Raw genomic sequence first — 25,230 nt, forward strand, 5'->3', positions numbered from 1 at the left:
TCTAATGAAATGACGGTAATTTTTCTATGAAATTTTCCACTAACTAAATCTTAACAAATATATAGGTAGGTTTCGCTTTTTTGTTTTGCAAATTTTGTAAAATAAAGGAAAACTTATAAACCTAGTTTTTGATTGTGTCAATAACATACTAAAATCATGGAGAATGGAAAATATTTAGAAGTGGAAAACCGTTTTCTTTTTTTGCATGGACGATCGACGATTCCCTCTTAATTAATTTTATAAGATTACATTAAAAGTATCTACCTATTGAAAACAGCCGTAACTGCACGTGATACCACGACCAGTTGCGGTTACACCATTAATATGCTATTCAGGAAGAGCTGGTTTATAAGAACATCCACAACCAATGTTTATATAGCTTTGCGGTATCTGTTTTTAAATTTATAAAATGCATAATGTCGGTTTTTATACAAGGATTACGGCCTCCTAATCCTAACTCTTGAAATGAAATGAAATGGTCATAAATTGTTACAACCTGGTACCACAAAGATGGGAAAAGGAACAGAGGCAGACCTGGCCGCAGATGGGAAGATGACATAAGAGCTTATCACTGGAACAACTTGGTCAAAAAGAGCAACCAACGGAGAGGAATGGATGGTCTTAGGAGAGGCATATAGAGAGAGGAGGCAAGTCGGCCGATGTCAATAAAAAATATGAAATGAACTTTTATTGTGTTTCAATTAATTATTTGTAAATTTTTGGATCCTGGCCAGAATGTAATATTTTTAATATGATACCGAAATAAATGGTTTATTTATATTTATATTTATTCTTGTTTTATGTATACAAGGATAACGGTGAACAAACTGGGACAGACAAAATGTAAGGAGAAAGTAAGTCCAGTTGGACTGTTTCAAGTTTTGTTCAAGATGCTAGATGACATTTTCCTACATCTTTCAACATAAGTCAAAGCTTTTTTACCCGACTACGTCAGAAGAGGGTATTTTTTCGAGTATATGTTATGTATGAAAAATTTTTTGGGACGCCGTACAGCCCAAACGGCCGGACGGTTTTTGATATATGAGGTGTCGTTGAATTCGTTAGAATTGTGGTAGTGACAAAGGCTATATTAATATAAAATGGCGCCTGCGTGGTGAAAAAAAAGAGGGGTTTTTGTTTCTGCTTACCATAGCAATATGGGTATCAAATGAAAGCTAGTGCAAATACCCTTTCAAAAATGTATGTTAGCCGTCGGGTTTTTTACAAGCTTTTATTTAACTTGCCCTGTTAGTGTGTATGTATGTATTTTTGTGTGGGTCCAATCTTGGAAGCTAAATTTGACCCACTTCCCGCTTTCCGATTGAGCTGAATTTTTGCATACATATGTAAATTGTATGACAATGCAATATTATGGTGACATGGATGGAGCTGTTCTGATAATGGAGACAGAAGGAGGCCATGGGAACTCTGTGATAAAACAACACAAACTATGTGTTTGGGGTTATGAGAATTGTCTCGATGAGTTTTAGTTGCCTGTGGAAAGAAAAGTACAGTCAACGATAAAAGCTTGTACAAAAATGAAATTTTTGGCAAAAACTTATTGTTTTTATAATAATAATTTCTCTTGTTTCTGGCACAATTCAAGACATATTTCAGGTGAAAACACTGAAACTACAATTTACAATGGCAACATTAAATAGATAACGTCTCCAGTTTAATAAGTAAATTTAAAGCTACAGCATAGTGACCCTTATTGTATATATATTTAAGAACATATTTGTGAAAAGCTACAGGTTGCCCCAGTAATTCGCTGAAAGAGATAAGATTACTTAGCGAACTAAATGATAAAACTATGGGCACTGATAAGCAAAAACAAACCAGTGAAGAGCCGAACGTAAACGACACACGAAGTGAATCTTGTTTTTTTCGTCAAAAAGTGACAAAAAAGTGCAAAAATGGTTTCGGTGCAAACGATAGCGACGATCACAGTGAAAGTGTTCAAAATTGTGAGTATCTTTTTCTTGTTTCAAATGGTCTTGAAAATGAAAGCGAATCGTTGTTTGAAAGCGATATAGATGTGGACTTTTTTTTTATTTATGTCTGCTTCAGATGTTTTTCGATTGGCACGTCTTGATTGGTTACAGTAGGATACGCGGCATCGCTTACAATATTTTTAATGAATTCTCTTGAGACAAAACAGATAATGGGATTGACCACAGGGAATCCGTGAGTAATACACCTGTGAGTCATACCTGTTGTCGGTAAATAGGGTAACCATGTAGAATACAAAGATAATGTTACTCATTCTAATGCAATTTTAGATATTATACATACTTCATATTCATAGTTACTTGAAATCGGGTGCAACCATTTAGTGTTTTTAATCAGACTGTTATAATAGTAGAAGAAACGTAATTTGCACCGATATCTTGGACGACTTGTATAACTTAAATAATAAATACTTTAGGACATTATTCCCACAGTAAACTCAATAAGGCTTGTGTTAACGATATATATAATAATATATAAATACTAAAATACACAGAAGACATCCATGACTCAGGAAAAGATATTCGTGCTCATCACACAAATAAATGCCCTTACCAGGATTTGAACCCGGAACCATCAGTGTACCTACCCACTAGGCCAGACAGGTCGTCAGAACGAAACGGTCGTCGGTTAACGAATCGGTACAAATTATATTTCGCTAGCTATATCATTCATAATTGCCATGCACTGGGTACATAGCAGGATATTATGAGGTAATCACTAGCTAGGTATTAGGTAGGCAAGTTGAATACTTCACAAGATACTGATTTATAACGCAATTTTCAGTTCAGAAAAGTTCAATACATTAATTAATGACTTACATATGGATTGGCACATGAAATAAGGACTGATGGTGATAGTACCGAGAAAGTTGAGATTAGGCAGGTATAGACTTATACGGGGTGATGATCATAAGTATATTAAAAGTACACATAACGATTTACGGTTATGCCATGATTGATGGTGATCCAATAGGCCTCTTCCCTCTTCTTCCACTCCTGTCGATCTTGTGCCCGATTCATTCAGTCCCGACCTCCGTGTCGTCGGTTGTCGTCCACCCAGCGCTGCGGTGGTCTACCGCTCCCTCAGGTGTCCGCTCTGGGCCTCCATTCAAGGACTCCTCTTGTCCAACCATAAATGTATGCCACCAATTGCACTGTCGCTTCATATAGGACTTCAGATAAATAGTTTTAGAGTGATTCACAATTACGTGTGTAATTATAATAATTATTTTAATTTGTACCTATTGGAAGTGTTAACTAGAGAGGATTAAGAGCATGTTCATTGACTAACTTCGAGTAAAGATGGCGTCACCAACGCACGTTAGCAAACAAAAGATAACAATATCTGTGTCACAAAATCTTTAACCTTAACTTTAAACATGGCGATACGATATACTTTCTTGAGTATGACGTGAATAAATATTTGGCAGGTCTATAAATATGGCCCTTAGAATCTTGGCGTTTAAAAAGGTGAATAGTTTTCCTTACTTTACTTTTATAAGTACTAAGTATAAGGCAATTATAGCTTGTTTACACTAGTTTCTCTTAGAGCTGTAGGTAGACTTTACAAACCACCGTAAGCTACGCCGAAAATATCAATTATAAAACTGAATCGAGAAAACAATCTTGTATAATTTATGGAACTTGCTTATAAATATTTCAAAATCGGTTGAGAAATGCTATCTACAGGTAGCAGGAGAATAGCCGGACAGACAAACGAACATATATCTAAAGACGGGCCTTACGGGTATGGTGCTACTACAGTGGTGTTAGGGTCCTACTGGACGTAGAAATGATAATGCGGACTGTATAAAAATAGGCTGGTTTATTCCGCCTTAATTACAGCTAAATCCCGACCAAACAATTATAAAAAACTACTACGGTATTCGTCCGTTGCCGGTGGAGTATGTGAAGCCGAGTGTGTGCCGCGCGGCGCTTGCGGCTTGCCGCGATGACGTCGCGCTCTGTCCGCCGCCCGCGCGTCTCCTCCCGTGCGTATGTCCAGTACTTAACAGTGGTGTCACTCACGAATTCGAACCAATCGTGCAGTCTAACGCAGCTAGTTGCGACCAATCGCGCGCGTGATGTGAACTCATCAACCAATCGCGTTATGGCGTTAGACTGCACGATTGGCTCTAATACGAGGGTCATGCCAAAAGAAGTTAGATACTCTATGGTCATTTGATCGATACTGGCCAGTTATACACCATTGTAAAGGTAGGTTATTTGCTAATAAATTCAAATATGGAACACTCGGAAAATGTTAGGATTCCTTTTTTAATTATTTTTTTTCTGGGTAATTTTGGAGGGAAATTTTCGCAACAATGGAGCTCACTCGACGTGATTTTCGTGTTATGATTTATTATGATTTTAAAAAAGGTTTAAAACCTCAAGAGTGTTTTGAACTTTTAGTTTCAACTTTTGGCGAGTCTGCTTGTTCACGTGCAACTGTTTTTAATTGGTTTGCTGAATTTAAAAGGGGACGAGAGACCTTTGAAGATGAGGCGAAGACCGGACGGCCGCCAACCGCAGTCACTCAAGAAAACGTACAGGCTGTGGAAAAAAATGTTCGTGCGAACCGACGAATTACATATGCAGAGCTCGAGCGTGAGCTGGGTATTGGATCAGCAGCATTGCAAACTATAATTCATTATCATCTGGCCCTTCATAAGCGTTGTTCAAGATGGGTGCCGCACAAACTCACCGATTTGCAAAAAGACCGCCGCGTAGATTGGTGCAAATTTATGATAGATAAATTCGACGCTGGCGAGAAAAAAAATGTATATGATATACTTACAGGTGACGAAACATGGCTATATAACTACGACCCCGAAACAAAGCGGCAGTCCACAGTATGGTGTTTTGAAGATGAGCCGACGCCAACAAAATGTCGCCGAACCCGAAGTACACAAAAACAAATGATTGCCTCATTTTTCTGCAAGACGGGACATATTGCTACGATAGTGCTAGAAGATCAAAGGACAGTCAACTCTGAATGGTATGTGACAGTTTGTGCCCCCAGAGTACTGTCAGCTTGGTGTGACAAGCGGCCGAAATCGGGAACTCAGCACCTGCTCTGGCACCATGACAACGCTGCCCCTCACACTTCTGCTAGAACACTTGACTATTTCAGCTCAAAAAACGTGACTATCTTGCCCCACCCGCCATATTCCCCCGACCTAGCCCCTTGCGATTTTTACTTATTTCCCAAAATTAAAGAAAAATTAAAAGGAAGGCGATTTGAGAACAAAGAAGATGCCCTGGCTGCGTATAATTATGAAATTTCTGAGGTATCTAAAGAAGAGTGGTCATCGGTATTTTCTAAGTGGTTTAGACGGATGGAAAAGTGTATACGTGTTCACGGTGACTACTTCGAAAAAATAGATAGCTGTAATAAAGAATAAAGTCGGTAACTTTTGAGTATCTAATTTCTTTTGGCATGACCCTCGTACGTGTGCCGCTGTACTGACCCAGTTCTTAGGTAGATATATGTCAATGCAAACAAAAGCATTTTTGCCCAAGCTGAAACGGAGATGTTTCGCGGCTACTCGGTCAATAATTACTTCAAGTATCTATATGGAGTCAATAATCAAAACAATCCACTGAGCAAAGACATTAAGAGGCTGTCAATACCTAAAGCGCGCACACTGTCTATTTGTATCGGAGTAAATGAGATAGCACTGTCGCATGTTACTGGGCCTGGGCAAGGGAATAATAAGAAAATTATTTAAATAAAAAAAAGTGGATTATTAGTGTAATATTTTACTCATTAGCGGTTTAGATATAAATGTTTTGAAATTGTAATTGTAATTGCAGACCCATAAGTCAAAACAATAAAGACCGTTGAATTGTGATTTTAAGACCAATCTTTGCAATTATTTTCTATCGAGCCGATTTCGTTCAATCATGTATCAAGTACAACCACGGTCTTTGAAATATAATTAATATGAACATATATTTTTCTTACTTGACTAAAACAAATAGTCTTTCTTAAAAAACTGTTTAAGTAACATCAATTTCAAGGACATTGGGTGTTGACAGCCCCTTAAGCTATTAAAAGTATTATGGTTCTATTCCAATGGACGAGCTTATAAATATATCTTTATGCCAAAGATTGATTTTAGTGAATTTTCTCGGTAATTGGCCTAAATTCTCTGCTCGGTAACGGTGTAGGTCTGTAGGTGTGCACCGCTTTGCGTGTTTTGGACAAGCCCTCCTATTGCGTGTCAAATCAAAATAAATGAATGAAGTTTCTAAGCGATGTTTACAGGCAAAGTAGCACTATACATAGTTAAATAGTTAACGTTATAGTTATTAATATAGTGGTTACTAAAAAAGTACAATGCTAAAGTTTGAATAATTCATTAAAGTTGAGCCGCTTATTTTATTACAGCAATTGTTTGTTCAATTGTAGTTACAAAACGATCAAACTTTACTTGGCTCCAGATATAATAAAAAGCTTACATTCCATTGTTATTGTAGTATTGTCATCAAAACTATGTTTCGTTAATTAAAGTTTTTGAAAACTGATACAGCTCCATTCTTTTAAGTTTTTAACAACGCGAACTATTGAATTTGTTCGTTGTACTGGAAAAATAAATGTCGTTATCATACAAGGTTTTATTAATTAATTATGACATGACAAATAGAAATACTTATATGTATATTGTATTCAATTTAATTCAAGAATCCAAATTACCGGCAAGAACAATATAGTAAATGATGAATAAGAATTCCATAAAATTGATTGCAATCTGCTGCGTATATTCCAACAAATCGCGCTAGTGTTTGTTGAAGCTGACTTTGCACCTATTTGAACAAAAGAAAGTGAGGTAGTGTCATTATGAATGATAGAAAATTGACATTAATGATGACATTGTAACACTTTGTCATCGCAAGTTCCATGCAGAGTTTGAACAGACTATATTTAAAATTTAAGTCATATTTAACAAACTGGATTTCTAAGACGAAAGTAGAGGACTCACGCGAAATCGCCTTTTCATAAAAACGTAGTCAAAATTTTCCTCTCTGAATATTAACATAATTGACAATATTTTGACACAATTTGTTGTATATCAACCACAGTTATGTCCCTACGTTTGATTTATTTTAAATCATTGTTTATTATAAGAGTTAGGAGCATTTAAAAAGTATGAAATCTGTTTTTGCTCCTAATTTTTACTATAAGTAATCAAAAAATCGAAGAGTTAAACGCGGGGGCATAGTTATGGTTAATAAACATCAAATTATGTAAAAATATTTTCCGTAATGTCAATATCCAGAGAGAAAAATGGGGACTACGCTTGTATTGAGAAGAGGCCGTCCCCTTTCCTCTTAAAGTGAGAAAGCATACTAAAGCCCATGGCAAACCAGCCTTTAACTTAATGTCATTGTTTCAACGCCTCGGCAGCAGAGGGCTTATCGCGAACCACGTTCGACCTGTTGCCTCTCTGTCACACTTGTAAGTTCGTACGTTAGTTTGACAGGGAGGCAACACGTCGAACGTGGAACAACGTGGTTCGCGGTAGGTCCTCAGGTATGCGGCCCCGTTCCGTATCACCGCGATAAGCCTCACCCAGTTGATACACAATCACTATGACTTATTTACACCACGCTCTATGCATACACCACTAACTGGAAAATTGCGTTACAATTATATTATTTAGGTCGGGTCAGTTTATAGGAAATGGCTGGATAGGAAGAAAATGTTGAAAAAATTTCGTTGTAGTTTTACGTTACTTACGCGGTAGGTACACGTTATTAGGCGGTTGGTAGGTAAAGGAGATGCGCGGTGATTTTCTTAGTTGAAACCGTAGATACGAAGCAATCGTTTTGAGAATAAATCGAGGTTAAATATTTTTTATTCACTTTAAGATAATACAAATCGGTCGCATGTCTGTTCGTACTCTCAACTAATTTCTTAATAGCTGACTGTACCTAATAAAACTTGTAATCCGAAAACTACGCGCTTCTTTTAAGAGGGAGAATCGCTTTATGAATGTAACGAAATAACGGTCATCTTTCTATGAAATGCCATTTCGGGAGAAAACGGTTTCCATTAACTAAATCTTAACAAATCATCACTGATTTTGATGTCTATCGCTTCAGTATAATATATTCTAGGATTATAGGTTTCGCTTTTAAAAAAAATTAAAAAAAAAGGAAACCCAGTTTTTCATTGTGTCAATAACATACTAAGAAAATAGTGAGAATGGAAAATATTTAGAAGTAGAAAAACTTAAAGTTAGTGTTGCAAGACTTGAAAGCAAGAACAAACACCTTTATCAGCGGGTTACTCTAGTGCTACTACTGAATAACTGGTGACTAACTCTTATATGTAGCAGTTACTCGGTTATCAATTATGATGTCCGTGTGTTGAATGAAATTATAATATTAGGAAACACATAAAAATGATAGAAAAGCTATTTCTTAAACTCCTTAGTTAAACTATGAAGACTTTAGTAAAAAAATATTTGTACTTGATGTTTTTTTCACCTCGCCAGCTTAGGAAGGCGTCCTATTTTTTGAAATCAATGCAGAAAGTCAATTTTTATTTCGTATGTCATGATCACTTGTGACCACTGTGACAGCTGTGACGTCGCGTCATTAATGCGACGTTTTGAGTTAAAACAAAGTAGTGATATATAGCTTTTATATGAAAAAAAAACCCTTATTTTTTATAAAACCTATGCAAGTGTGTTCGTTAAAGAATGAACTAACTAATACCTTTTGATTATGTGGTCGTATCAAAAATACAAGCTGTATATTTCATAAATTTTCATCGCAATGATGAGGTACCTAACTAGACTACCTTACACAACAAAACAAAAACAATGGTGTGTTTTGCTTATATTGGCGTAAAAATACTCGATGACAACATGGATCTCTAGCTATGTGTCTATTAACTATTCAAATAAAAAACCAGCGTAATTAATCATGTAAATAAAGCATCAGTTACACGTCATAGTAAAGTCGGTCACGTCCCGCCAAGGTAAATCTGCCCAAGGCAAACTGCGCGCGCGCCGAGGGACGCCATTATGCGCAGGAGATTTGCATTCCGGTATGGAAGGCCGTAAAACGTCTTAGAACGGAATATGGCCAAGAGTTCCGCTAGGGGGTACCGTCGGTATTTGGATAAATAGTACATCAGTTAACGCCATAAGACGCCAGTTACGGAAAGAGAGACCTAAGCCCTCCTACTTGTACACGTTCAACGCAGCTGGCCAACTTTATTGTCACGAGTGCAATAGAGTATTTAAAAGTTCGGCCTGGCCAGCGACATTAGGGCTTACACTAGACAACGTCCATAATGTTTATTTAGTGTCACCGTCATCAAAAACGATGAGGAGGACTATATATATATATAGAGTCAAACCAAGATAAGTTGGCATGGCGATTTTGATAACCCAGACGGTGCACGGGTTATTATAAACGCCAAACTTCTATGATTTTTTTAAATTTAATTTATTTAACAGTTACATACAAATCGATTTAAAGTACAATGTAGAGTACTTAACATACTTAAGAATCATAGGCCTGGAGGTTCATTATTAAGTACATAATGTTAACATACATACTAACAGCATAAAGAAAATGAAATCATGACGCTTACTTGACATTTGCAACGTCTGGGCTATCAAAATCGCTGCCAACTTATCTTGGTCTGACTCTAGTACATTTGCCATCAGATATATTAGAGCGGCCAAGGTGCTAACAAATATCTGAACATGCCTCTGTTGTCAAGACGTTAAAGTGAGTGTACAGATATTTTTTAAGGGGAAAGACTATCACCGCGGCAAGACAAACACTTGTATGGAATCCTCATACCGTTTTTCTTGCCCCTTCCTCCTCGCGTTGTCCCGGCATTTTGCCACGGCTCTTGGGAGCCTGGGGTCCGCTTGGCAACTAATCCCGAGAATTGGCGTAAGCACTAGTTTTTACGAAAGCGACTGCCATCTGACCTTCCAACCCAGAGGGTAAACTAGGCCCTATTGGGATTAGTCCGGTTTTCTCACGATGTTTTCCTTCACCAAAAAGCGACTGGTAAATATCAAATGGTATTTCGTACATAAGTTCCGAAAAACTCATTGGTACGAGCCGGGGTTTGAACTCGCGACCTCCGGATTGCAAGTCGCACGCTCTTACCGCTAGGCCAACAGCGCTTTCCGTTTTTCTTGCCCCGAGTAAAACAAACTATGTTCGTCTTACCCCACCTTGCCTTATACATACTCGTATATATAATACACGGGACGAGTATAAGTATACGGGACTACACGACAATTTAAAGAAACTGAAAAACAGTTTTTTGTCTTTTTTAATTTAAGCAGTTCGATGATATTACCTTTATGAGTCGCTAAAACTCTTGATTTCTAGTCGACTTGAGTCACTTATAATCATATTATCCAATAATTGACATAATAAAACAAATGAAATAAGTTATCAAATCGACGCGTGAGTTGACCGCTGCAGAACAACTTAATTCACAAAATCATTTAAGTTGCTCTGTTGACTAGTGTTGAGTTGCTCACTCGTGAGGCACCTCATTTGTACCACTCACTTTGTTAAATTGTCGCAGAACTTCACACCGCATAAATGTCATACATCACTCCTCAATTAATTTTACTCATTTACTCGCGCGCATCACACACAGCTCTTACCACTCAAACACTTCAAATTTAAAAAAAAACTCTCAGCCTTTCAAACTCACTCGCGTTCCTCACAACTCGCAAGAGTCGCGAGGCGCTCGGTGCTCGCCGACATTCAAATGAAGAAATGAGTCATTGACGTCATCGTATTCATCGCTCATACTATCAACTGCCCAACTACAAACCTTATTGCAAGGACAAAAGGTCCACCGAGAAATGCGTTGTGTTTGTACCATTCACTCGCCTCACTGTGACATCCTCTCAAAAATCCTTTCAAAATGAAACAATGAATTGGATTTACCGAAAGAGGGAGTGAGACAGACACGCGCCGTGCTTCAATAACACCTCATCGAAAATACGTTAAAAATGAAACACGAAAGAAAACAAGCGTAAGCGTCCGCAAGCTTACATACATATTACGCCATTTTGATCCTAGCATTGCTAAGTTACTTGTCAAAAGCGAAAAATCTAAGTCATCAAAGAACCTACCGAAGAAAGTTTTTTTTCTCTGTCGCACTTGTAATTTCATACGTAAGTGCGACAGCAAAGCAAAACTTCGTGGTTCGCGGTAGGCCTCCATATTTGTTAGCTATTATTGTACTAACGCGCATACCAGTATAACCTGACCTCAAGACTCATATTGCTGGTGCCATGTATAATCTGAATCAATTAGACTGGACAGTGAAATGGTTACTTGATAAGCGATTGAAATGCCAACCAAGTCTCACTGGGCATTTACGAAGCTTGCTTAAAAACAGTTATCGTTTAAGAGACCAAAATATTATTTAAATTATTGAAATATAATATAGTGGCGTACACAAAATATGATAATTTACATTAGTTTATTAATAAAAAAAGTAAATATAATTTGTATAGGTGAAATAAACATGTACATTTTAACGATTTGAATTTGTAATACTTTTTGTTAACGTGCTTCGTAAACTATTTCGATCATTTATGATTTTGACATATTTATAATACGAGAAACTCGAAAAAGTTGTTCGTAATCTTTAGTTGTGTTTTATAAATAGTGATCAGTGACCATTCTTATAATTATGCCAAAATAACAATATATTAACATTGTTTTCGCGATAAAATATACCTGTGGGTCTTTCGTTGTGTCTTTTGCATACAAAAATCAAGTGTATATTACACGCCGGTGGCATTACCGCGCGAACGTTATTGAGGCTTTCGTTTGTTATCATATTACAATGATATTATTACTGATAAATTATGAGGTGGAAAGTTAGTAATTTCTATATAATAATGGTACAAAAAATATTGGATTTGTTCTCCTTAGTTTGTTAATTGTTTGTTTGGTAGTTTATGGTTAGTATTTATTTCAATATATGAATGTTAAACTTAAAATGATATCAAGTAGCAAAAATTGATACTGAACAATCTAACAATAAAAATAATAAACTGCTAAATTAGAACAAGTTTCATAAAAGCATCAAATTAAGTTGCAATAGGATGTATGTACTTTAACTCCTTAGTTTGATTCTTAAATGTATGTCTTCTGTTGTTAAAGTTCTGTTTTAAACCTCCAGAATTGCACTCCAATTAAATATTTAAAAGGAAGTTTAGCAATGCCTAAATATGTATTTACATTAAATATGGTTTGCTGCCGTTGGAGTTGATGGAATAGTCGATGCTGCAAAACTGCTAGTACCTCTCCTCATTTGAAGTAAGACATTGTAACACCTCATTTTAGAGAATGAGGTACTCATACAAACTCATTTTAAATTGATGTCCTACCCATCACTACTGTTGACAGACCAGTATACATGTCTATCCTCTGATTACATATACTTGTTACGCGTGTAGAGGTCTGATAATAATTTACCAGTTCTTAGATCTGTAGAAACAGTGTAAATTATCGAGCAGGACACCAATTCGAACGTACCTACATTTAACATCAAAATGATACCTATGTAAACGATATTATTTATTGCATTTCGCTCGTACTCGTTTATGTATTGGCGCGATCGAGACGCCTGGGCGAATGATAACCAACAGGCATCATTCACATATCGTTTTGATGTCAAAATGTAAGTATGAATTGGCCTTCAGGACGCTACAATTAACTGATTTGATTACTCACGCTCGGGGCAGGTCATAAGTTAACTTACGATCCGGAGTACACTTATGTTAATTAATTGTCATATTTCCCTATTAGGCCGGATAGCAGACGATTAAGATTAAGGTTAATGTATAATGAGCCGTGTTTTCATGTCCCATAATATAAGGATTCATGACTAAACGTAGGAAGTTCAACCAATTTGATTAATATTTTTTTCGGGAACCCATATCGGGTGTCATTCACGGGAAATCCAAAGCTAATTCTCTGCAAATTAAGTACAATATTATATACATACTAGTGCCAACGCGTGCATGTGCATAATCGGCAAACGAATTTTAAACATTTGTATGGAAAGTGTAAGCTGATTTTCCTCCTAAGATCACCGATTCGTCATTCAAAACCAAACTGAATCTGTGTCGAATTTTGCGCGTGTCCGCGGACTGAAAAACCTGCCTTGGGATGTCAAACAGATACTTATAAATCTTACCGAGGCCTTTCAATTGCCACAAAAGTATTGTGATCTTCGATTACGAATACTGGTTAAAGATTTCGGGGTCACACTTATAATGGATGCACGTGTTTTGCGCTTCGTATGATATGGGAAATAAGACTACCGACTTGTCGAAATCCTAAAACAAAACGCATTGTCACGGCCAAGAATTGATCAAAAAGAGTGCCTAATAAAGCGAGACATGACTAAATAAAAACTTGCAAAGAGCGATTTTAAATTGAAGTTTTTTGAAATGTAAATTTATTTGCAAGGCTTCATGGTCTTCAGAATTTTTCTTTAAGAGTATATCTCTGGCAAAGATATAAGCTAATTATCTCAACGAAAACATGATTCTATTTGACCAGCGTTATTTTGATAGTAAACAAGGAATGCAAAGTGTTTGTCTGCTTTATAGTTCGTGTCATCCACGAAGACGCGTAGATTTGTCAAATCTAACCTTAAATAACATGACTATACCATTGAAGGCATGCGTCTTTGTGAATGACACGATCTATATTCATAGATAGTGCCTATGTCACCTTAGTTCTATAAAGTGATAGCCAGTCTTTCTGCTGCCTGTTCTTATCTATCTTCTTATTATAACATAATGCAACCACCAACCAACTAGATCGACTGTTACGGATAGTTTCTTATGGTGAGTTTTTAACTACGTGTAAGTCAAATAAGTAGTATCTGAAATTCTTAAAGATAATAAATTTAATAAATTCATCCCGGACATCACCAGTAAACACAGTATGAATCCATGGACACTCTAGTTACATGTCATAAAATCTCTGTGTCCCTGCCGCCGACAGCTGACAATTAGCCGTGATCGTAATAACCAGAGTATGTACATAATTGCCGCCCGGATGCCCGGTTCAAACAATATGGACGTTGACTTCCACATGCTGTAGCAATTGGATATTTGTGATTTGCAGCTTTATACCTAACTTTATATCTCTCACTGATTAAAACTTTTACGATTACACATATTATTTACGTTAAAGGGACTTAATTGCGTACCTATGTATACTAATATATATATATATATATTAAAATGACCTCCTACGTTTTGAGGAAGGTTTTGTCCCCGTCTCCCCGTGGTTCCGGAGAAGACGTGGTCTGAGGAGAGGTAATTTGAGTGCTTAAAATACGTGGTTAATATCTCTATTTATATATCCCTGGAACCTGAAAATAGATCCAGATTTTGGTAGTTCTCTTTGTACCTAGTAAAACAAGTGGTTGTTATCCATGATCGTTTTCTGAACTGATTACCTATTGCCACCAGGATTCACTCAAAATGTACGACTTTTATATATTGCAACGATGAGACAAGATTTGGACAGCTCTTTTTTTATTTATCATTTAATTTCTCGGGATAAACATCCGCATTAATTGAAAACAAATGACGGCCTTACTTTGACTTACATTAGCATAGCTTTATGAAAAAAAAATGCGTAGGAGTTTTAAGAAAGCATTTCGAATAAATGCACACATTAAAATGCTGCGACTAAGTGATTAATCGCCAGGCTATGTTGACGACTGTCTCATTTTCAAGCAAAGTATTCATGGAATCCGTTCGCCGAACAAAGCGATGTTGTGCGTATGTTTGATTCCGGCAAGCTTATCTTACCTTATCTTATCGTTATCGACTAATACGTATTTATACGATACAGGTGGAACTGTCAATGGATGATCTCATGTGCTAAATGTGTGTGATACTGGTTCTTTTCGATGCGCATAACAAAGCTATCCTTTTTTGAAATAAGTCAAGCTTTGTTTATGTCATAATCTGACCTGTTTATTCGTAATCTAAGGATAAAAAGGTTTGTTGTCAATAAATGTTGATTAACGAGTGTAACTTACGCTTTATTCTTTATCAGCGCAAGGGTCAGACAGTATAACAAAAATAATGATTTACACACTAATAAGCCTTAAAGTGAATCAGTAGTTAGGTTAGGTATCTGTGATCAAAGAATCCTATAAAATTGTCCTCTGGTCTAACTAAATAGATCTCAAATTAGAACGGTATAGTTAGAATGTTTACAATAGGTACACTAATGACAGTAGACTTATCTGGGATCGGAACCGCAGATTAGGGATAACATTGGGATGACACACCGGAAATGAGTAACGAGATAAAGACCTGATAAGGTACCTGTTACCCGACTGTAATTATGTACATATATTGTTACACAAAAGTAAACACTAATGAGTTATAAGCAAAGTTTAATGAAACACAAATACACATTCTGGATTTTGTCTGGATAAAGTTAAACACAATTTCTTGTAATAACAAAGTTATCGTAGTATTTACACTAAAAATAAAATATACAATGAACAAATCAAACTTCTACAAGCATATTAAAATAATAAAGGCTTAATTTGGCTTTTAGATAATTATTTAAAAAAAAAACAGTAGCTTTGTAAGATTTTTAAAATATCTATGTATTCTGAACTTCTTTGCTAACGCTAAGTTTGTCTTATATAAAGAAAAAACCTTATAGTGCATTGAAAAATTTAATTTGTTAATAAAAACATAATAAGACACTACTAATTACCTAGATTACCCTATATCTATAACATAATCGACACCATCTCACCAACTAACTTGTGTCTCCAGGTCTTGAACATCATCATCCTCGTCCTGTACCGCACGGGTTACAACGGCGAGTTCCTCGGCGTCGGCGGCACATGGAACCTCAACGAGGAGAAGAACCCGGACGCCGAGATCGTCGCGTCCGGCGTCATCGTCGGCTACCTCATCTACACGCTGGTGCAGTGCATCACGTTCCTCTTCGGTACCACTGAGCACAAGAGGTACGTTGGCAAGATGACTTCTTTTTCCTCATTGGTTATTATTGGGTACCTCATTTATGCACTGACAGAAAGTGCTTGTGCATTGTTTCTCTGGCAATTTAGTTATATGCCGCTTACAAGAATGATATAGCACCGCTGCAAAAGAGTTTATATTTGATTAATTCCTGTTCCTAAGTTAATAATAGATCATTAATTGAAAAGTGTTAATTCCTGTTCCTAAGTTAATAATAGATCATTAATTGAAAACTGTGAAAGCTTATTCATTTTTCCTTGTTCTGCAATCATGCTTCTGAATCAATATAAATTAAATGCAGTCCGCAAAACAAGCGCTTTCTGGAGGATTCATTTACTCGCTCCTGTCGTACAGTCTCATCTTTTTTGCTACTATTAATAAGAGTAACGTGTACTTGAGGAAGGGAATTGCCTGGGGATGTAGGTATACGCTCTTGAAGCGCGCACTCTATTTGATCTTGCTGTTTGGTTCCATTAAACACTTGAAGTCCGTCAACAAGAGATTCCGTGGTTTCGTAAGTCATCATGGATTTGTAATGTGACTTAAACAGGTAGGTAATATTACCGATAATGCACAATCTTGGCTTTTTTCCAAGAATGCTGAGCGGATTTAATGAGTAAACAAACAACTTAGCGTGCGAGTATTGCAGATGATAAAGGAATTTGTCGCTATGAAGTTGACAAACATTGAAGTATCTCAACCAATCTCATTGTGTACAAGTAGCATCCTGTTATTGCCCCTGATTTGTCGGCGTGTGATGAACTTAGACAAACTAGAGATATGGGTAAACATAATACTGAATATCTGCCAAAATCGTCAAAGACTAGCGTGGAAACTGGAGACTATCTAAATCTAGTCACATACACGATATACAAATAAGATGGTGCCGAGTGGCAAGTATAAGCAATGCAGTGTTGCCAGGGCTCTGGAATCATAAGTTACGTTTCGTTTCCCGAAAAGTCACATTTTTGCTGCTTAAGTCACATTTTTAGGGTTCCGAACCCGAAGGGTAAAAACGGGACCCTATTACTAAGACTCCACTGTCTGTCTGTCTGTTTGTCTGTCACCAGACTGTATCTCATAAACCGTGATAGCTAGCTTAGCTAGCTAGCAGTAAAAAAATACAGATGATGTATTTCTGTTGCCGCTATTACGGAATGGTACGGAATCCTTCGTACGCGAGTCCGACTCGCACTTAACCGGTTTTTATAGTATGGTGGAGTATGGGTAGATGAACCAATTTTGTTAGAAGAAATTCAGAAAAGAATATATTTCATTAAAAATCTACTAACCTTATATGATTTTTATTTTTGAAAGCACATTATAACTTTTCTTCAACTTCAACAATAAATTTGTGGTCGATTTCATGTATGCAAGTTCCTTTTTTATTTATTGATTTTTTTCTTCCTGAAAATAAAATAAAATGATCCTCTATAAAAAAAAGTAAATGACGATAATAAGTTATTATGTATAGTTGAATCTACCAACCTTATGCCACTTATGCGATTAGGTATAGACTCTTGAGTCTAATCTAGTACAAAAATCAGTATTAGGTATGACCTCAGAATTTGGTAGCATCTGCAAGTAAAAATGAAAATATTTATTGTATTTGATAAAATGTAGAGAGGAGATGTGATAATATATTTCATAAATCCCAAGCTTATTGGATGAATTATTCATATCATATTCTATAGTTATTCTTTTTAAATGAAAAGATAACATTTATGTTTAAAAATCTACTAACCCAATATATTAGTTAATTTTAAATCGCATTAATGCGGAAATCGCTTAAAATTGAAGCTCGATTTTTTTTTAATTTGATTGTACCTGAAATACATAAAATAAATTCTAATATAATTATTATGTATAACGAGATGGAGTACTATAATACCTATAACACACTGCCGCACCGCACTGTGACCTTCGTGCGGTGCGAAAGTGTGTTAGGCCTCTAAAGGTAGGAAAATAACGTTGTGTTGCGTTCCATTTCGTCCTATTTTCTTACGGTCCGTTCTGTTAGTTCCTCAAGCTATACTATAGGGACCGTGCGTGTTGGAGGGTCTGCCATCTTGTGGCCTGAATCGGAACCATAAACATGTACATTTACACGTATCGTGTTTTCTTGTACATATAATGTAACGCGCCAAAAATCTGACGGCTCCTGTGCCTCCTACAGTTCATGCACGCTCCCTATATAACACCATCATGCAGTTTGTATATATAAGCAAACAAAGTATGCATATAAATATTAATATAAACGAGCATTTTACCAACCTTTCGTGAATATTTGAGTAAGGAGTAATGTTAAGGTTTGAGTTCTTAATATAATTTAATATTTTTACGGAGGAGGGACTTGGGAGGTTCATATTTAATAGCGCTTTTGATATGCTGCTTGGTGGCCATCAGCGCCGCAATTGTCTCTGTATTAAGCCGGTTTCGATTATCCGTTTTGATAAGCTTGAGCTGACTGAAAACTCTCTCGACGCAAGCGTTAGAAAAAGGCAAGACAAGCAAAAGGGAGAGAGCTTTTCTCAAATTTGGATACATAGGTTCACCTCCAACATTTTTAATTTTAAAAACAGCTTTCCAATAGTCTTCTGCGTCTAAATTTGGTAATAAATCTAATTCCCTGTGATCTAATAAAGCATGTTGACGCCATTCTGTGTGAAGTTCTTGTTCATTTATTACATTTTTTAGCACCGGGTATCTATTTAATACGTCAGTCAAGTCTTTAACTCTAAAAGACTGAGCCTCTCTAGGATCCAAAATCGTTACAATATTAAAAACCTGATCTTTAAATTCAAATTTTTGTTTTATTTGATGTATGAGCTCTATGTAAAAAGCCAAACAGTTCTTTTTTAAATTTCCTATATCAGCTAATGTTTCTTGGGAAGGACGGTCGTTTTCCAATTCTTTTATAGATGTTGTTGCCAGAACTCCGAGATACATATTTTCTATTGGCATAAAGTTCCTTGGATTAGAATAATCCAACGTCAGCGCCGGCGTGGTTTTTACGTAGTGGAATTGCAAAAAGTTTGATGCCATAGTTTTTATAAGTTTTTCAATTTCGGGCTTAACATAATGTAGGAGTGGTTTCTCGGATTGGAACAATTTATTGAAATCATTTAACAGCTCTAAGGTGTAGGACATAAATTCTAAGTAAATTTTAACTATTTTGCAATTTAGAGCTTCTAAAATGCTTTCTGTGGTTTTACTTGGCTCTTCATAAACTTCCACTCGGAAGTATTCTTTTAATACATCAAATTGAGACAGGGTCCTGTCCACACATGCTTTGAGCGAAAGCCATCTGGTGTTAGCTGGTGACAAGATTTTATGGCAGTCAACTTCAAAAAACTTTTGGAATTCCTGTAATTTCAATTGTCTTTTAGTACTTCGGCTAAAATGTGCGGCAATATTTTTCAGCATATCTTCTACTGAGCGTGGAAGCTTCATACAAGCCTTTGATGCTACGAGGTGAATGAGATGGCAGCTACATTTTACACATGTTATTCCAGGCACATTCTCTTTTAAATGCGAAAATACAGAGTTATATTCGCCAACCATGCTGTTCGTTGTATCGGATGCGAATCCTATGAAATTTGTCAGTGGTATTGAATGCGATTTTAACCAATCTAATAAAGCAAGGCTCAAATCTTCGGCTTTGCCAGAGCCTACTTCATACATGTCCAAGAATGATGTTTCTACGTTTGTTCCATTATTATATATGATTGAGAGCGCACACTGTTTTTTTATAGTGTTGTCTGTAGTCTCATCCATTATGATGTTAAAAAAGTTTCCTGGTTCTCTGATTACGTTTATTAAATCATATGTGCAAGCAGGAGCAATTAATTTTGTTAGCATGTTTGTTGCCTTAGTTCGACCTAAGATAACTTTTTTAGCTATAGCCGAATCCGGGTAGATGTTGGCCATAAAAGGTACTAAATCATCCACTAATGATATAGGTAAGTTATGTTCCGCCACAAATGCGCAAATCTTTACTTCTGCCCTTTTAATTGCGTCATCTTCTGAATTTGGAATAATCAATTTGTCTATTGGTTTGTGTGAAGCCACGGTCTTCATATTAGTTTCATGCTTCCCTGATTTCATATGTTTGTCAAGGGAACCCTTATGATTAATAAATCTTTCGTCACACACTTTGCAATATGCGCATGCGCTCGATTCATTCGGAAAGGTTTTTTTTACAAGCCAACTACGATAAAGCACATTTGTGAGCCACTTATCGTTGAATTCTTTAGAAGATTTTGTTTTCTTAGCAAGTGGTGCATCGTCATCATCATCAGATGCATTGGAAATATGTGACATAGATTCAACGAATATTTCTTCATTTTTGGAAACGTTTGGAACAGCTTTAGAAGTAGACGCTACAGGTTTAACATAAGCAGATGCCGTCACATTGGTTGCAAAGATTGTGGACGTAGGAACAGCAGAACATGCGGTAGTGGTGATCAAAGAGGTTGTAGTATTAGTAACTGTTACAGTGGTACTAGAAGGATTAGTAAGAGATTTGCACTTTCCTCCTTTTATTAAAAATCTATCCATCTTGTTAAAAACACAACGTAACTTTGTTGTATTAGATCAAACATGCATGCAACATGCATCGCGTGCTGCAAATAAAATAAAAAACACACACATTTATCACTCTGATTTACAGTGTACACTTAAGTTGCAAACCACCAAAAAACCGGCTAAGTGCGAGAATAAAGGCTATTTCAATTCAATAGCCAGGTCCACACATAGAGCGAGCATACGCGCGAGGCAATTTCCTCACGCACAAACCGGCCAGTGTAGACGTGCCTAGGCCGAGGCGGCGCGCTCGGGCGACCCAGCTAATTGGGATTAGCTCAAATTTTGTTGTGGTAGGTAGGGCTGAACCCCTATCAAATGTGGTTCAGATGTGAGAATGAGAATAACAGTTAATTTATTTATTTAATATTTATTGCACATAAGAAAGCAACTGTACATAAGTTTTTAGCAAAAAATTCATTTTTGGTACAAGCTTTTATCGCTGACTGTACTTTTCTTTCCACATGCAACTAATACTCATCGAGCAAATTATAAAAACCCCAAACACAATTAGGTTGCGTTGTTTTATCACAGAGTTCCTATGTCCACCTCTTGTCTCCATTATCAGATCAGCTCGATGGTACCATAATATTGAATTGTCACCCGACTTACATATGTATGCAAATTTTCAGCTCAATCGGAAACCGGGAGGTGGATCAAATTTAACTTGCAAGATTTGATTACAAACAGACAATGGTCAGGTGAAAGTAAATAAAAGCTAGTAAAAAGGCGAACTTAATGCCATCCGTCTTTAGTCATCCTTCTTAGTTCTACCTACTTACCTATCAGCTACGGACAACCATTCCTAGACATAAGTCCCCTACATGAACTGTCACAGGAAAAAGTCTCTAGCACAGCACACTGCAGCCTCTGACCCATGCAAGATTTCCCATCCACCTGGTTAGTAGTGTTGTATTCTAAAAAAAAAAACGCGAACCTAAATAAAATGTGTAAATACTTAGTAATTTATGTATAATAATAACTACAGACTTATTATTATCACATATAAATTATTAAGATAAAAAATGTACAGTAATAGAATTATACAGACTTACAGAGATGAATAATCAAATTGGTCATCATTTGGTACTGGTAATGGTGCAAATATTGACAGGGGTTCAGACATGATGGGTATATGGGGTGGGGTACATGTAAAGTTTTAAGTAAAGTTATCTAAAAATAATAAGCTTATTGTTTTGTTTTGTCATCCTTCTTAGCCCTACCTACCTACCTATCGGCCAGGGACAACCAATCTGCTCGATATAAGCCTCCTATAAGGGAGCACTCTCTAGTACAGCACACTGCAGCCACTGACCCGTGCGAGCTGCAAGGTCTCCTGTTCACCTGATTGTAGTGTGGTCTTAAAAAAAAAGAAATTACTTCAAACTTGAACCTAAATTGGTCAGAGGGTAATGAAATTTATCTACATAATTGTATTTATATTCCTTTTGTTGAGTGCTAATAGTGCTATAGAAAAAATAAAACTAGCCTTCAGAGCTACCAAGGTGTGCATATAATACAATCTAGGTAAATACCTACTCAATCATTAAGGAAGATTATTGATACTGAGTCCTATAAAATTAAAGTGATAAAAAACAAATCAATTTTTGGGGACATTCTTCATTATTCAGAAACAAATATTTATAAATGCACAAAATTATGCCCATTAAGTACTGGAATGTAAACTAAGGACCTAGAGCTTGACAGACTTTCTTTTTGCACTGATTCTTTGTAGTGTATGGTGTAAAGTACTAAATAAATAATTACTTAGCTAAATAATATATTATATCATTTAACACAAACATAATGAATGAAATTGCCGCAATTTTTTTTGCAGTAACAGACAAAATTAATTGAACCTAGGGTCGACGATATTATTTTAAACATGTTGGTTGATACGTAATCTTAATAAAAAAACAATTATTAATCAAAGTTTACTTACCTATCAATCGAATCGTAAACGAATTCGGGAAAACACTGTTATCCTCACAGGTAAATAAATAAAAGCGCGATGCGCGAAATCTTCGGATCCAGTCACAGTCTGAAAAGTTTTAAAAGTTTACTGTTTACACTGTCACTGTTCACCGCTTGCGCGAGTCGCGACTGCAACCGACGAAGTGCAAGCAACGGTTCATTTAACGGCGTCTGTAGTGCCTGTACTGAACTTGCGCCAATCATTATTCGTTAAACGTATTCAAAAGAAAAAAAAGTATACGGGTAAACAATTTACCCCCGGTTTTTTGGGCTTTTAGAGCACTCAAAAATCTCAAAATAACTCATACAGTACAATGAGTAGGTAGTATAGATACAGACTTAAAGAAATGAATCATTGCACTAAAAAAATATAACTTCCACTATCAAACTAAATTACACCGTCACACAAAGGTAACAAGTCTCATTTTACCTTGACTATGATAAATATGATGTTCGTTACACCCAAGTAACGTAACCCTGTACTGTAACGTCAGTGCAAGTGTCAAAACTGTCAAATTAAGTGGAATCAGGGCGGCTACCGGAAAAATCGAAATTCGTCAATTGCGGGCATTTTTCTCTGTCACTCTAATTAAGTTTTAGTGAGAGTAAAAGAGAAAGATCCCCGCAATTTTCGAATTTCGGTTTTCGCGGTAGGCCCCCAGAAGGGCTGCCGCGAACCACGTTCGACGTGTTGCCTCCCTGTCACGCTTACGTACGAATTTACGAGTGCGATAGAGAGGCAACACGTCGAACGTGGTTCGCGGTAAGCCCTCAGACGGGATGATCAAATCGACCGATTCGATGAGAAAAGAAATTGGCGTCCATCTCCAATTTTTGTTTTATGGTGATATATGAGCGGTGTAAAATAAAAAAATATATACATACGCAAAAACTAGCGTCACGCATTTGAATTGTTGCGTCCGCAGCCGCACCTCCATTTTATCTGTAATATCGGTCATAATCGGCGGTTGAATTTGGCAGCCAAATTGGCCAGCACGACCTGATTTGATGGGACAATTTCATCAGATTGGCGAAAAATTGTCTTGTCTGGGCTATAACCGCGAAAATCGAATTTCGTCAATTGCGGGCACTTTTCTGTCATTCTAATTACGTCTTAGTTAGAGTAAAAGAGAAACATTCCCGCATTTTGCGAATTTCGGTTTTCGCGGTAGGCCACCTGGGCACGGCTTCAAGGTCTAGTAAAAACTCGACTAGCTTAAAAAGTCACAAAAATTGCCTCAAAATCGTAAGTCACGCACATGTCACACGAGAAGGCGAAAAGTCACGAAAAATGTGACTTTTGTGACCATCTGGCAACGCTGAAGCAATGAATGAGGTCTAGCCTACTGAGTGGACTAGTAAAAAATGAATATATTCAGCAGTAGATGAACCGTGTTGAATTTAGAAATGTAGAACAGTATAATTGAGCAAAATTATAAGTTTCTTGAGGAGTTTACAGGGGCTCAGCTTCATCACTAACACTTCAGAAGGAGACTTAGTTTACTCTTTGCACGTTCCAGGGCGCTTTCCGAGATCGTGATGAATTTCGTGGGCGTGTTCCTGTGGATAGCCGTGGGGGCCGTGGCGCTGCACTACTGGGGCGGGTACCAGGGCGAGCACCAGTACCAGTTCGTCTTCGCTGAGAAACAGGTAATGCCTTCAGACGCGATATTGACGAAATTATCGAATCCATAATCAACCCAAATGTAAGAATGTTTTGGCGAGTTATTGACTTGTCTATTTTTCAGTACACGATTTTGACTACTCTTGAAGAAATGTCTCATCAGTGTCCACACTCACAGTAACTAATTGTGTAAGAGTGTCCGGAGCTTTCTATTGTATTTTTTAATCGTGTTCAATAATTCTACGTAGGTAATAGAAAGTGTGAAAAATAGTGGGTCGTCTAACTACGGCGACTAAAGCAATTAAGGCAATAAACCCGTGCCCCAGATTAACTCCTCCCTTGTCCCACCTCTAATAGAGGTCACGTTTTATTCCTTCATTCTAACCTAATTTTGTTGCTGTTCCAGGTGGGCCTAGCAGTTGGTGCTCTCTGCGTCATCCAAGGAGCCGTGTACCTTCTAGATACGGCGCTGTCCGTCATACACTTCACGAAGGAGATGTAAACGCCTTAACTATATGTTATCTAAATATAAAAAATATAGTTTAAGTTCTCAGCTGTCGAAAACATTTTAACCCCCAACGCAAAAAAGAGGGGTGTTATCATCGTTAGTTTTTGTTTTTCACTTTTATGAAAGTTGCGTTTCTTTTTTAATTTCTTTGCCAATATGTTATAGCTCTCCAAACTCTTCATATATTCCCACCTATTAGTGTGCATTTTTTGTTAAGTAAATTGTATCGATAGTGACATTTCTTGACGAAAATCGAGCGGATTTGAATACGAGTATTACGTATTACCATCACATTAAAGATTTTTATAATTATATTGTAGATACCACCAATATTTTGTGTGTATTCAGGTAAGTTATATTAAGCAACTATTTTGAAATAAATGTAATTTAAAACAGTGTTGCCTTTCATTTATAATATATAAAATAAAGAGTCGGCAATTTCATTATTCCACTTCCTAATGACGCACTATTTTTGTC

General features: G+C 36.7%; 2 protein-coding genes across 2 annotated transcripts in view; one reads left to right on the top strand and one right to left on the bottom strand.

The window, feature by feature from the left end:
• Nucleotides 1-25,230, bottom strand: part of LOC133521886 (adenylosuccinate lyase) — a 59,783-nt gene that overhangs the window by 5,568 nt on the left and 28,985 nt on the right. The gene's annotated exons all lie outside the window — the stretch shown is intronic.
• Nucleotides 1,728-25,149, top strand: LOC133521897 (protein snakeskin). Its single transcript, XM_061857014.1, has 4 exons — nt 1,728-1,967; nt 15,854-16,050; nt 24,142-24,271; nt 24,652-25,149. Exons 1-4 carry the CDS (start codon nt 1,917-1,919, stop codon nt 24,745-24,747), a joined length of 474 nt encoding a protein of 157 aa, XP_061712998.1. The 5' UTR covers nt 1,728-1,916; the 3' UTR covers nt 24,748-25,149.

This window comes from Cydia pomonella, chromosome 10, assembly GCF_033807575.1.
Source record: "Cydia pomonella isolate Wapato2018A chromosome 10, ilCydPomo1, whole genome shotgun sequence".
Lineage (NCBI taxonomy): Eukaryota > Metazoa > Arthropoda > Insecta > Lepidoptera > Tortricidae > Cydia > Cydia pomonella.

Excerpts from the sequence above, each read along its gene's own strand:
- LOC133521897 (XM_061857014.1), top strand. The coding sequence starts at position 1,917 with ATGGTTTCGGTGCAAACGATAGCGACGATCACAGTGAAAGTGTTCAAA. Across the intron at positions 16,051-24,141 it reads GGTACCACTGAGCACAAGAG|GGCGCTTTCCGAGATCGTGA; the intron begins GTACGTTGGCAA and ends TGCACGTTCCAG. Across the intron at positions 24,272-24,651 it reads TCGTCTTCGCTGAGAAACAG|GTGGGCCTAGCAGTTGGTGC; the intron begins GTAATGCCTTCA and ends TTGCTGTTCCAG.